The 14,879-nt window shown below is 46.5% G+C and overlaps 1 protein-coding gene across 2 annotated transcripts in view; it reads left to right on the forward strand.

Moving 5' to 3' along the window:
* Positions 1 to 14,879, forward strand: part of LOC147234884 (ephrin type-A receptor 6-like) — a 192,094-nt gene that overhangs the window by 161,328 nt on the left and 15,887 nt on the right. For both annotated transcript variants that reach the window (XM_086145557.1, XM_086145558.1), the window contains exons 8-9: positions 4,623 to 4,731; positions 13,481 to 13,551. In XM_086145557.1, coding sequence (XP_086001683.1) covers positions 4,623 to 4,731; positions 13,481 to 13,551 — 180 coding nt within the window. The remainder of the gene's footprint in view (positions 1 to 4,622; positions 4,732 to 13,480; positions 13,552 to 14,879) is intronic.

Here is a 14,879-nt window from a genome sequence, read left to right on the forward strand (position 1 = left end):
CCCCCCAAAAAAATCCATAATTAGCCGTATCGCTGTTTTGGGCCGGCGTTGCGCGGGGTTTTAGAGTGATTCCCCTTGGAACCAAACATTCCTAGTTTGATTCCCACCTCCTCCTAGTACATCAAACTGTTGTGCAGCAACACACTGAATCCCTAGCTGCTCCCATGGAGCTATTCGACAGCATGCCAACTGCTCATGGTTCATCCATGATGGGTTAAATGCAGAACACGAATTTCAAATGATTGACATTAAATTACATTTACATTACAGTCATTTGGCAGACGCTTTTATCCAAAGCAACTTACAAGAAGTGCAATTCAGTCACCGAAAATCCGATGTACCAGAAGTCAGAAGTGACCACTCAACCAAATAGCCATCTCAGAACCATATACATATGTACATTCATTTCATCCCTTTTTATTTATTTTTTTTGAGGCGGGGGGGTTTGGGGCTAAGAACGATTAGTTGGGTAGTGCTTGGTGAAGAGGTATGTTTTCAGCTCACGGCGAAAGATGGGCAGAGACCCCGCTGTTCTGACCTTTTTCGGGAGTTCGTTACATCACTGAGGAGCGAAGACCGAGGAAGAGGCGAGACCGGTTCGATCGGCAGCCGGGGGCTCTGAGCGACGGGGTGGACGGGTCGCCCGGAGGTGGCAGATCGGAGGGGACGGGTAGGGACAGGTGGCTTGACCATAACCTGGAGATAAGACGGGGCTGTCCCATTCGCTGCCTGGTAGGCGAGTACCTGGGACTTGAACTTGATGCGGGCGGCTACCGGGAGCCAGTGTAGCGACATAAGGAGGGGAGTTGTGTGGGAGAATTTGGGACGGTTGAACACCAGGCGGGCTGCCGCTTTCTGAATAAGCTCCAGAGGCCTGATGGTCACCGCTGGGGCACCAGCAAGGACGAGTTGCAGTAGTTTGTTTGTTTGTTTGTTTAGAAGTTAATTAGGATAGTGTACAATTACATTAAGCACAGAGGCAGATATGTTTGTACCAGATAGTAGCTCATAGCTAATTTCCATCTGTAGTCCTGGACAATACAAATATAAAACTGTACAAAATAGACAATATATATAAAATATGAAGATAGGCAATAAAATAACTATAACATATATAAACAGGCAATAAAATATGTATTTTGCAAGTTGAAAGTGCTATTGTTGTGATATTATTACTTTGATCATCTGGGGGCCATCAGATGTCACCCAGAAGGGTGACAACTGATGGCAAAATACCCGTCTGGCATAGTCCAAATGAGATTGAGTGGGATTAATAAAGAATAAAAAAAAATTTAAGCCCCACTTTTCAAGGCGTGTGAAAAAGTAGCGGCTTATAGGAAATTATAGTATACATATCCAAACTGTATGGGTATTATTTTGGACCCTCCAGCTAAGATGGGCCTTTTGGCACACACGTATGATTGGCAGCTTCTTGACTCTGACAGCCGTGCTCGGACGACGACTGCAAAACCAACCCAAAACGGCCAGGAGTTCAAAACGAATGCACGCCGGCTGGCTGCCAGAGTCCCCCCCGCTGGTCGTCTACGACGGCGACGTTGTCAGGAGTGCAGGGTTCGGCACCCCTGTCCCATCACCGTGCTGCGCCGAGTGCACGGGTCATTTCGGCGATGAGGTCCGCCATCGGCTCCGAAACCCGCCGCTCGCTCTTTCGCGTGATCCCCAGCTGTCCCTGGATGTCGATACGCGAATGCGTTTCAGAGTTCCTACATTCTTGCACCAAACATCTCCCAGAACCCCCCTTTTCTTCTCCCGGAATTCATCCCGTGAACCACTTTTACCACCTTTATCTGTCCGTCTGCTTTCCAAAGGGTCTGGGAATGAGCCACCCATTAACCGAGGAGTCATTTGAAGCGACTTCTGTTGCAGTTGTATACAATCTAAAAAGGGAACACGAAATACGACGCATGCAAATGCAGGAAATATATAATGAAATGCCACACAGGTGCATTAAAACGATAAAACATAAATGGTAATCCCGTCCTCACCTGCGTGACTCTGCCTGTGTCTCCTCTGCAATAACAGCGGCAATCTGTGCACAACCTGCCGCTGATTAGCGCCGTCCCTTCAAACGCATCCTTTCACCGCCGCGTTCACAATCTCTCTTTTTATTACTCTCAGGCTTAGTAAATCACAACGTGTGGGACTAAATTAACCTATTTGCATTTCTTCCTGCCGCTATCCTGCACACCGGGCCAGAGACGCCTCCTCGTGCAAATTCATTAAGACAAATACTAAATGGACAAGACGTGTTATTTTCCTCATTTGAGAGAAAACGTCTCGGAGGTCGCCGACAGCACATCACCCGCATATTTGTTTGCAGGCGATATTAAGGTTTTGCCGGCTGTAAACCTTCAGTGGATCCGGCCAGGGGTGTGTACACCTTACACATGCAAATACTGTCTCCATTAAATGCTGCTGCAGATGATAAAGGACGAAGCTGCTGATGACTGCATCCGGTTTGCTAGGATGAGAAGGGCTGTTTTGTAATTTCCTCATGTTACCGTGTTGATTTAGCAGCACCACGGCATTTCTGAGAGAAGCTTCATTATGACTGCAAACAGCTCAGCAGCGGTGGCTCCTCAGGGTTCTCCGGACCCCTCCTGCAGTCCAAACGCATGCTGGAGGTTCGGTGACGAACCCGAATTGTCCAAAGTTGTGAATAAGAGGGTGAATGGTTCAAATCTCTATGTGATTCACTGGTCCGGGGTCAACCCTGCTCTCGTCCAATCACAGCCGGGATAGGCTCCAGCTCCCCTCCAATCCCGAGGTCAGAATCCACAGAATGATGGATGAATGAATGACCGCAGCTCAAACCAGTTAAATCAGAATCAGAATACTTTTCTGATCCCCCATGGGGAAATTGCTTTTTGCTGAAAGCAGCTCCTGCTACAGAGTCAAGTGGGGATGGATCAAAATAGAACTCTTTATAAAAATAAAGCGTAAAATAGCGAATAATAAATATAAAATAAAGAGTAAATAACAGTAAAGTAAAGGAAGAAATGAAAAGCAAAATCAAGTTAAAGGTATGTAAAAATATATAAAAATATATGTAATATACACGTGTATTTACATGTATATATGATTACATGTAAGGATTTTCTGTACAAGTTATGCAGTTATTGCACAGCAGACAATGGAACTATTTCACTTACTGAAATACTAAACTGACTCGTTAACTGGCTTATTTTGACGGATTTATTGTACAATTAGCAACTTCATTCATCGCTCTGGTTCCAGTGAGAATTATCTCCTCACATTTTAAGACAGTAACATTTTCATACCATCTCCGTAGCTCCTCACCCTTCAATCTTTTTGTAAACACATCAGCTTCTAGCTGAGAATATGGAGGAAAAACGTCTCTCGGGATTTTGACAGCATTGCTTATTCGAAGGCGCGCGATGTTGCTTAACAGACACGGGCGTCGTCTCCTGCCTTCACGATGCAGATCGTCACACCTCTCTCCACTGCATGTTCCTCCCAAAGATTACACCTGCACACCTCCAGGCCCTCAAATGTCAGGATATCCGCCACGATGGCAATCAGGAAATTCAATACAATCCACAAAGGTGTCTCAAAAGTGTTTGGTGTATAGCATCAAATCAATGCTGCGTGTGTGTATGTGTGTGTAGTTGCTTTATAGCAATTCTACTCATAAAATACAAAAGGTCCTGCTGCCCTTTTATGTGGGGTCAGGTATTGTTGAGGGGTGATTTGGCTCGGCGGAGGTTCTCCGCCGTCCAAAGCTGCAGGGCTTTGCTTTATCTGCGGATCAGACGGCGCCGGGCCGGGGCCTTTGCGCCGCCCGGCCTTTTTATCCGCGAGCGAAAAGCAGATTTGGCTTCAGTCGCTCCTCCGCCTGGCTGTCAGTCACTGCCCGACGCCGGTGTTTTCCCATCAGTCTTTGTCTTTATCTCTCCTCCGTCACCCCATTTTCCACCTCCCTCGTCGCACCGCCAAGCGCTCGCTCCCTCTCCTGTCACAGGCTGCGTTGCAAGCGCTGGCGTTTCTTAAATAGCGGCGAGAAGAGCGCAGGGGGAAAACCTCCGTCCGCCGTGCACGATCCGCAGCCTGTCACTTTGGCTCCTGCCGAGCGGCCTGTAATTATTTTAATCCAGTCGAATGCCCCACGACGGTCTGGACTTAAAAGTCTCACACACGCCACGTAAAACACACATGTGGCGTCCCTCCCCCACATCTCCAATTCATATTCATTAAGCGTGAAATATGATCGAAATAAGTTTGGTAATACCAATCATCTTTCAATTATCTGGGATTCGTTAGCCCCGTGACAGGACACAGAGATGGGAAAATCATGAATATCAAATGGGACCAATTTAACCAAATGATCATGAACTAAATCACAATTTCATGAATGAATAATATTAATTAAACGGCAGCCGGCGAATGAATCATTCCAGGAAGAAAAACCGATAGAGGTTCTTTTTTTTTTATATTTTCCTTGCATGACAAAGAGCCGATGGCAGATCTCCGTAAGATGCTCGCCTATCCAGAAAGGTCTAAATATAGCGGCGTGGTTGAAACCCTCTTTTCCTTTTCCCCTCTCTCCCTCTCTCTCCCTCTGTCATCCGGATCTCTCTCAGCTTCCGACGTGGCCTCTGACCAGGGCCAGGTGTTGGTCATCGTCACGGCAGCGGTGGGTGGCTTCACCCTCCTCGTCATCCTCACCCTCTTTCTCCTCATCACCGGAAGGTAAGGTCACGTTACTGCTGCAGTTTAACACCGCCGGCTGTCTAAGTTTCAGATGCAATTCAGAAGATTGTCGTTTGGGTTCTTATTCAAGTTCCACACAGCAAAGTTTTTCCTGCCCATTCCTGACTAACGTCCTCCGCATTTGCTTTTCAGTAGAATGTGTGCATCTCTTATTTCACGCACTGACATCTACATCTCAACCAGAGCTAAGCGCACGGGTTGGCCAACTGGGAAGTGTCGAGTTTTAATCGGTCGTCCGGCCGCTTGATGGACGGATGGAGGTCTTCTCTACGACCTGTTTCTCAAAACAAAAAGCGCCTCTTGCTCCGATAACCGTTTGTATTTACCGCTATTTTTTTGCAGGAAATGTGACCATCACAAATTTCACTCCCAATTAAGACCTTGGAAACACGAGTGGAGTCATAAAAAACATTATTTTAGTGAAAGTCACTCTGAGATCCAGTAACTTGATAAAAAAAAAAAAAAAAAAACAACTACTCTCAACTTCAGCTTCTTCAAAACGCCGCGTCAATCTGCTCTGTTTGTACAGAGGAACATGGATGGATGGATCACCTCCACCATTGTTGCTATCAGTGTGTTTCTGTACCTTACCAGTGACACGTGTGAACGAGAGGGCACCGTAGAAGCGGATTTGTCCTTTTTGAAAAGCGAAACGGTGCGTTGAACTGAAGGGTTGTGCAGATGAAGCAAGTGATAGCACGGGATGGGAGGAAACGAAAACCGAGAAGTCAGCCTTTTTGCGTTGAAGGCTACATGCTAGTTAAAGAGATCACACTTATACTTGCCTCAGGTGTGAGGCCTTGAAGCAAGAAGACCCTCAAAAAGACGTATGGACAATTGTTGAATGTGTCTCTATGTGGGTCTGCGACCCGCTGGTGGCTTTTGCTGTGAGTATAGATAATAATGGTTGCACGTATGGATGGATGGACGGATGGATGTGGGCACCAAAGCGAAGACCGGGTGGTCAGAATATTCCCTTAAACACAACATCATTGTATACAAAATGTATTGTGGGATGTGTTTTTGCAATTTGCAGTGAGGTTTACATTAAAGCACTCAAACACTTATTGAGTGTGCGGGTTAATGCAGTGTTTTGGACACTGCTCCTGTGTATCTGTACAATATGGCCCTTATTTCAGCGAAATGCAGAAGTTGGAGTTCTTTTTCACTTCATCTCAATCTGTCATATTTGCACTGCGTGGGAGTGATTTTCTCTCTTTGCTCTGCTTTAAAACCACCAAATGTGCCTCAGCTGCCGAAGAATGATGAGGGCTTTAGGCTCTCATGGACGTTGTGGTTCCACAATGCAGCTGAGGATAAGAGGACCTTCTGTTCAAGGAGTTTGTCCTCTCTGCCCTAAAAGCATCCTTAAAGTATATCAATGTTGGCATCTCATCCGCCCTGTGACATGAAAATGTGTGAAGCGATCAAGGGTTTCAGCGCGAATGTGTCACCCAACAAACACCATGGTAACTAACACATACATTGATTTTATGACAAATCGCATTTTCACCTAGAGGACTCTGACATTTTCACTTTGTCTTAGAAATACCTCAAAAGTAAAATAAATAAGTGATAAAATAAAATGTTCATCACCATTGCCTTTGTAGATCTTGAAAAAGCACACAACAGGGTGCCAAGAGGGGAGTGGCAGAGAGGTGTGTTCGACTGGTGCAGGACATGTATGACAGCTGTGAGACAGTGGCGAGGTGTGACACATGAGTTCTAGGTGGAGGTGGGAGTGCATCAGGGGTCAGCTCTGAGCCCCTTCCTGTTTGCCATGGTGACGGACAGGCTGACAGATGAGCTTAGGCAGGAATCTCCGTAGGCCGTGTTTGCAGATGACACTGTGAAAGTGTATGCTCTTAAATGGAGACGAGAAGGATTTTGAGTTTGCCTCTTCTTTTTGAGGCGCACTGTTGGGTCGCTACACCGATTTGAAAGCTGTGCACAGCGCCGCTAACTGGCACAGCCCAAAACAAGACGGAATTGACACAAAATGAGAAAAGGCCATCATCGAGTGTTTGAAATCTTGATTCGAGAAACACGACAGGCTTTAAAGTAGCATGAGACGTAAGACCTAGATGGGAGATGGATTCCAGATATCACCGGGACACAGGATTAAAGCTAGAAAAATATTTTATTTCATCTATGGGCTCTAAAGCAGTGGAGTATTTGGCATTTATTTTGCAGTACACATCTTAGCGGTGTGTATTTCAGGGCTCCCCTTCTTTCGGAACACTTTAACTAACAATATGTTGAGCACAAAATATAACGGTACACTGATTTTGATGCTGATTGCTCTTTCAAGGGGGTTCATTTAACCACCTAACTCTTCATCCTTGAGTTGTCTCCGCAGCTCATTTCCTTTGTGTTCTTTAATCCCTCGCCTTCTTCTGTGACCTCTGTGCTCTCTGCAGCATTGAGAACCGCGACTGTGACGGATGTTAGGGCAAGACAGGAGTGGTTTGAATTACAGCGCCGCTTAATGAGGGCTCCGGGCAAGGTGGTTTTTAGTGTGTGTGTGTGTGTGCGCACGTCGTGTCGAGATGTGTTTGCATACGTACTGTAACAATGCTCAACAGAGCAGAGTGCAGGGACGGGAGTCTTTGTGCGCTGCGACCGGCCTTGTGTGTCGGTGTGTTTGCGTACAGCCTCCGTGCAACATGAAAGCTGGTGAAAAAGAGGGATGGGAGGATAAAAGGGATCAGAGGATAGGACTGGGAAAGACTGATAAAGACACACACCGCCATTTCTTTAATGAACAGCTTGACCCCATCAGCAGAGGTCAACAGTGGCTGTCCAAATCCCCTTCTTCTCCTCCCTCCCGGCACCGGCTGCCGCCTTATCTACTCTGTCTATCAGTGTTTGGGATCCCCTCAGACTCCGGCGAGCCCTGGCCCAATCCGGCAACCTGTGGCTCGCGGCCCTTTGACACCTGCTCTAATCTGGCAGCCCAGATTACCTCAAATCCTCACGGAGCGGGGAGTTCACATGTGATCTCCCGATCCCTAGCAAAACGTGTGCGAGGGAGTGTTCGAGCCTTGTCCCTCCGCTTCTAAAAGAGACAGAGGTCCCGTGAATCTACGTTGATGAAGAACGTACGGGTTGAAATTCACCGGAAACGTCGGCATGCTGTCGAAGAATTTCCCCCAAGAAAAGAGCACATTAGATAAGAAAACGGACTTCCGCCAACACAAAGGCGCTCCTTTTGTTTGAATTTGTTAGAATTCAGCACGTCTTAACGGCAGCTCATACAGTTGACTAATGTGTAAAGTATCCGTGATTTCTGGACTATTTCAAACTGCTGCTGAAATGAATCAGTGCAAGCTCTGGCAAATGGTCTCCACTTGTATGCTGCTTTCACACCTCGCGTTTTAAAGAGCTTTACACTGGATTACATTCACACACTCACACACTGAGCTGCCGTGCGAGGACCTAACTGTACCGTTGGGAGCGACTTGGGGTTCGGTGTCTTGTCCAAGCGCACTTTGTCACGTGGACAGGAGGAGGCGGGGATCGAACCGTTCGTTTTACCGTCTCTACATGAAGACAACATGACGATCGGCACATGAAGTCGGGAGGAGGATGCCCACCTGCCACGAGTCACCTTGAGTTTCATGGCGGCTCCATTCGTTCGTCTCACTGTGAGATGCTACTGCGAACTGACAAATCCGGGGAATTCGGAAGCCGGATCGGTTAATCGTGAGAGAATTAAGCCTCGGCCGACAATCCTGCGCGAGCGTCTGAATTCAGAATGCCAACCTCGGCGCGGTCGTGTCGGTAAACTGAGTTACAACGTCTTGTCATTTGTCAGGAAAACACTAATTTAAGTAGGAGGCAGCCAAGCGGACCGTCTTGGCACCAGCTGCTTCAACGTGACATGACACGAGAGGTAACAGCAGCTCGTCCAAATTGAATTAGGCCTCCCTCCTACCTGTGTTTCTCGGAGTGCGTGTCAAAGTCGCCCCTGTGGAGAAAGATCAATTCAATATATTTGATGAGAAAAGGTGATGTATGGCGTACCAGCTAAGACAAGCATTTAATCCAAAGACCCGGCGTCCACACGCATGGACTTTGAGCTCAGTGGAAGTTCAGGCCGAGCGTTTCCGTACGTTGGCATCCTTTTTCTTTCAAGGGTTACATCCTGTCAAGAGCAACGCTCGGGTTTCATAAGAGACAGGTCACCATTAGCCAAAACATGTAAAGAGAAAATGCCGAACCACCGAGTGACAGGGAGTCTCAGGAGGTTAGAGGTGCCAAGTTCCTCAAGTTCACGGTCGGTCCATAAATTTAGATCAATCCTTGCGGGAAGTCTCGCAGAAAATTTGAAGCGCATTTAACCCTCTAAGTGTTGAATGTCACTAGGATCCTCGCAGAAGTCTCTCCTGTCTTTTAGTCCCAAAAAAAGCCAGATGAAGTGAAGTGAAAGTGAGGAACTCCAATAAACTCAACCTGGCAAACCCAAACACCACCTAAGCCCTCCTCTGAGAGCTGTGAGCTCTGCATCCGTAGCCTCAAATGATTGGTGTGGAATTTCGAGCGGCGGCTGCCATGTCTCCAACCCGTTCCTACTTATCCCCAAAACGATGTCACGTTCAGTCGGCTTCGCGTCCCCCAGGCTGAACATTTCACCGGATGGATGGGTTCCACCCAGATCCCTTAATAAAGCCCAACTTTCCCTCATCACCATATGTGATCTCATGCACATGCTTTAAGTTTCAAAGCGACGTTCTAAAGACACCATGAAAATGCAGTTTTGAGAATTGAAGCTGCGAAGAGGACGGACCCCAGATCCAGATTATAATTCAGTCAACGCTTTAATGACTACAGTATTTGTTATAGCTGGTGGCTTTAAGATGTTTGAGAGAAATGGACTGTTAATAGAGCTAAATACGTTTTGTAGCAGTAAAACCAGAGAGGTATGACTGTGTGGAGCGGAATCATCCTGCCATTCTGAGGATCATCAGGAAAGTACTCGCGAACTTGAGATTTAATGCAAAGGGATGATATGGTGCTCCTTGTTTCGCCGACTGCAGACCTCTGCCACGGGGAAGCGCTCGCTCGTACGCAGCGATGCTACAGGACCACGGGATAGGTGATGAAAATACTCAAAAATAGTGTTAACAGAGGAGGAGCAGTGATGGATTCTTAAAGGATGTGGCTGGAAGGTTGACGGTTTGATCCCCTGCTCCTGCCGCCTGCGTGCCAAAATACGGGCAAGAAGCTGAATCCCCCAAGTCGATGGTCTGGTTAGCGCCTTTGCAAGGCAAATTATCGATGTGTGTAAGTGTGATCCACAGCATCCACGGTTTCTGCAGTTGCCATGACAACATTTGCTCTCAGCTATCAATAGAAGAAAACTTTGCGTCAAGTCATTAGCTTGAACAATCAAATTTTAACAGTCTTCACTCATGTAGCACCTCACCCTGGATCACATTCACCCATGGTGACCCAGACCATCGGGTAGCCACTAGGGGGTTCGCCGTCTTGCCCGAGGGTATTTTGGCGTGCAGACAGAAGGAGCCGTGAGTTGAACCGCCAACTTTCTGATTGGAAGGACGCCCGCTCAGCCAGCCGAGCCACAGCCGTCCTCACCGCGTTTGATATTCACACTTCATGGGTGTTTTTCGATTTTGCTTCTTTTTTTTCACCTGCTCTTCCTGCGCGACATCTCTTCAGAAGCCGGTGTTAACATCAGTTGCCGGGAGTGCTCCGCACACCAGCTCTTTCTTTGCAGTTTTTTAAAATGCCAGCACTCGGGTGTCAATATGCGTGAAGAGCAAAGAGTGTGACGAAGAAATGCACAACGCCATGTAGCAATGCTGCAGAGCGGGTTCATTTTATTGTCAGGGTTTGATTCAGACCTGTTAACACAGGTATGTACTTATGCTGCCCCCGCCAGAAACGTGTCTGCATGAAACTTCGTTGCCCACGTTATTACCGTGTCAGACAAGATCCCCAGATGTCATCCAGCCAGCGTAGCCCTCGGTGGAAGCTGGTTTATATTTGGTGCTAAAAGAGCTGCATTAATCCTCAGACAGTCTTTGCCCTTTTAACGCATGGGATTTTTCATTCATTAGCAGATCGAATATCAAATCAACAATGAAAGCCTTTGGTCTTCAGCAGGTACCGGGGTTGACTGTTTAAATCAGGGTTGGGCAATTAATTATTACAAGGGGCCATATGAGAACCTGAACGCTGTTTGAGGGCCGAACCGACAATAATAGAAAAGTGACAAGCTTGTGTAACATGAACGGAATACATGTTTTGTCATTGTCTGTTGAGGTTCTTAGTCATTCAGTTGGCGGTGAACTGTTGAAATCATCTTGTGGTGGCAAAGGAGCAACTTTTGGGGACTACCTGTATTAGGTAATCCCCAAAAGTTGCTCATTTGTCCCCGGCAAATGACACCTCCGTTAGCATAACAACCTTCTTGACCTACTTTCTTCCCATCAACTTACATTTACATAACGAGCCACCTTAACCTTGACCCGCCCAAAATCCTGGCACTTATATTTGGAAACTCCCCTCAGGTCATTAGAAGTGAAGAAGCCTCTTGGATTAGGGATGAAATGTCTTCAAGCGAAGAAATTCAAGTCCAGCTGCCACGACAAGAATGTTTTGTCAAAAGGGCCACATGTGGCGCCCAGGCCGTAAAAATGCGTAGGTCTGGTTTGAATTGTGTAATTACCTCCAGCGGGTTTTCTTCATGGACCAGGACCACCAGGTGACGTTTGTAGACGACCTGGTCTCGACCGTGCGTTGAACGTTTAGTATTTTTTTCTGAATACACAGTGCACGTGGTTACAGGAGCATCTCTCTCCAAACGCGGATCATCTTGGCGCGGCAGGACGGGACGAACCGAAAACAACATTTGTTTTAGTTTTCAAATGGCAATTAACCTTGTTATTGTCAGCCCTGAGCTGATAGGAGTGTTTGCAGAGCCGGTTTGTGAGAGACGGCGAGATATACGGCTTCATTTCCCGCCAGGAAATTGCAATAAAGCAATGCAATCAATGCCCCCCCTCTGTTAAGACATCTGCCTCTTCACATGAAGCCCATACTTATATTATAATCTATATCAGGTTTCCCTAAAGAGAGGGGCGTGAGAAAGGATGTGGGGCGAGACGGTCAATGATTAGAAGTGTTCTATAGCACATGTGGCAAAGTCAAGGCCCGCGGGCTAAATGTAGCCCACCACATTATTTTATCTGGCCCGTGAGAACGTCTTAAAAGGTCTGACTGTCTCAAAATAAATGAATCAATTGCGTGTATTGACCATAAACTACATGTCCCACAATTCATGACGATCATTTTTCCCGCAAAGTGACGGCATCCTCCCATTAGATCGCGGCGTATCCACATCAATGCGATTTTCAACAAGTAGAATTGAGAAATACAAATGATCCCTAAATGTCCAGGAAGAGAAAAGTTGATGCAGATGGAAGGCTGTTTCAAGAAAGATGGAAAAGGTAGATACATGTTTGTGCTTCAAGGAGAAAAAGCAGTATGTCTTTTGTGTTATTAGGTTGTGTCAGTTGTACAAAAGTACAATCTATATTTTGACACAAAACACAGAGCTAAGTATGCCAAAGTTAGCCTTCCAGAAAAGCAACAAATTGTCCAAGAATGAAAAGCCAAACTACAATGGCAGCAGAATGTGCTCACGAAAGCCACATCCAAAAACACTGCAGCAGTGAAAGCTAGCTTTATCGTGGCTGAAGAAATCACCCAAGCTTATTCTGTTATTTTGCCCCTCTCGATTGTGGCAAAAAAGGTTTTGAACAAAGTTAATGTGATTACTAGTGCTGGATGATATTTTTCTTTATTCACTTGGATAGTTTGAATTATATTTCGTTACATTTAGATACACTTATACTGTTACCGTTACATGTGGCCCTTTGAGGGCAACCATAGCGCTGTTCTATAGCCATCAAAAGTGGCTACCAGGACCTCAAGAAGGTGAGCTAGTGGGCTTCTCTGGATTTCACCAACGGTTGCAACCTCTCAGACGCGCATTTTGCCCCTACATGACTTCTGCATGAGCAGGTGGTCCACGCGGTGGAGATAACCCTGCTTCGGTGGACTACCCGGCCTCAGATGTGCAGAAAGCCACTGTGGTGGTGGAGAAGCACCAACAACCCACAGAATGAATGAAGTTTAAGTTTGCACAGCCATTTGGAGGGAGGCGAAGACCACATGTGACTAGCAGGTCCTCCCCTGATGGAAAGAAGTGGAGATGGGCGTGAAGAAGAGCCGCACCCCGCAGCCACGCCAGGCAGATGCTGGGAAAATAACGATAATGATGATTCTTTACCCATAACACACTGTTCAATGCAAGTGTATGATTGTGCAGCGGACGATTCAACCATGCCTGGTAGAGAACGGAGCTGGTTTCAGATGTTGTGAGATGATTGTCTCCCTGGATTTGGTCTCTACAAATCACGTCTGGAACTCCGGCCGCTAGACGTGGGAATATAACTCTCTGACAACCTCAGAGTCAGCGGCAAGGTGTTTTCTCATGCATTTTCAAACCGCTTTTCTGGACGGTCATATTTCATATCTGATTTCTTCTGTCCGACCCGGCGCTGCAGACGGATCCCCGCGCTGGTCAGGGGCGGAGGGGGGGCGAGGGGGGTCGTTTCTCTTTCGCCCGTCCGCTGAAAGGCCGACTCCGTCTACAAAGCTGAAGCCTTAATGTCTGTCCGTGGATGTGTCTTCACAGGTGTCAGTGGTACATCAAGGCCAAGATGACCTCAGAGGACAAGAGACGAGCCAATTATCAGAACGGACACGGTAAAATCATCTCCGTCATTTTCCAACAACGTGATTTTAAGGGCTTCGACAAAAGACGGCCAAGCGGAGAACGGCAATCTCCATATTTATGCTAATGATGGCGGGGGCGTCTTTTCGGTTTGCGCCCTGCACTTTAATCAGGTTCAGAATCAGTTTTGCTTATTTAACTTTTAAGCGTAACTCCAACTGTTTTTATTCAAAAAACAAAAGCTCCCTTTTAGAAAGGGCCAACCCGCTGATGGCCGGGCCTTCTGAATTGTCTTCTCACTCGCGGGCCTGTTTAAAAATAAGTAGCTACCGCCGCAAATCCCAGCAAAGCAAAAATTCTTAAAAAAGTATAACCTTGACTTACAAATGCATGGATTTTCCCGAGATCCGAGCTGTCGCTCACGGGATTTTTTGCTTTGTAATCCGATCCCAGATCTGAGTTAGGAGCGGGATGAGCGTTTGACACCCATGTGGCCGCCGCTGTCCGTGAAGTGGCGATTAAATAAGCGCCACCACCGCTACCTAACAGAGAAAAACCATGTAGAAAGACACGCGAGTTGTGATCGACGTGGACTCGTCCGTGGAAAGATGAGGTTGTTGTGGGTGAGATGCGTTGACGGAGAGCATCGTCCATGAGGAGGCAGGAGACATTTACGGGGATTCGGCAGGAATGTGGACGGGCAGGGCATCGGTTTGATGGTTTTAGAAAGAGGAGTTTAGGCATAAAGCGTAGCAACGTTACATTTAGCATAGCATTGTAGCATTGAATGTCAGTAAATTAAGGATAGAGCACCGAATGAAAAACTCTGGCATCTTCGCCCCATCTTCAAGGCAAATTCACTTTGTAAAACAACTTCATTTTTTTACATTTTCTTTTATTATGTATTCTTATTTTTTTATACTTCTTCTTCTTCTTCTTTTGTCTTTTCCCTTCAAGGGTCGCCACAGCGAATCAACTTTCTCCATCTAACCCCATTCTCTGTATCCTCCTCTCTCACACCAACTACCTTCATATCCTCTCTCACTAAGTCCATTAATCCCCTCTTTTTTTTTTATACATTATTTGTTATTTTTCTAAAGTTCATTTTAAAAACTCGTAACAAAACCATTGGGATTGGACCGGATTTATAGCTTTTAAGTTCATTTCGATGGGGACATTAAATTGGATGTACGAGCAAGATGAGATAAGAATTGGTCAGGGAAACAATTCATCTCTGAAATGAAGGTGTTAAAATAAACACCTGAAGAGAATAAGAAAGATGTAATTAAAATTCACTGGCCTTTAGCCTCCTCTTTCCTCTCCTGGCGGTGAAGATGTTCTACCAGAGCATTCTTCTTCT

The sequence above is a fragment of the Fistularia commersonii genome, chromosome 4 (genome assembly GCF_037954325.1).
Source record: "Fistularia commersonii isolate RoL2024-O1a breed Wild chromosome 4, RoL_Fcom_v1.0, whole genome shotgun sequence".
Classification (NCBI taxonomy): Eukaryota; Metazoa; Chordata; class Actinopteri; order Syngnathiformes; family Fistulariidae; genus Fistularia; species Fistularia commersonii.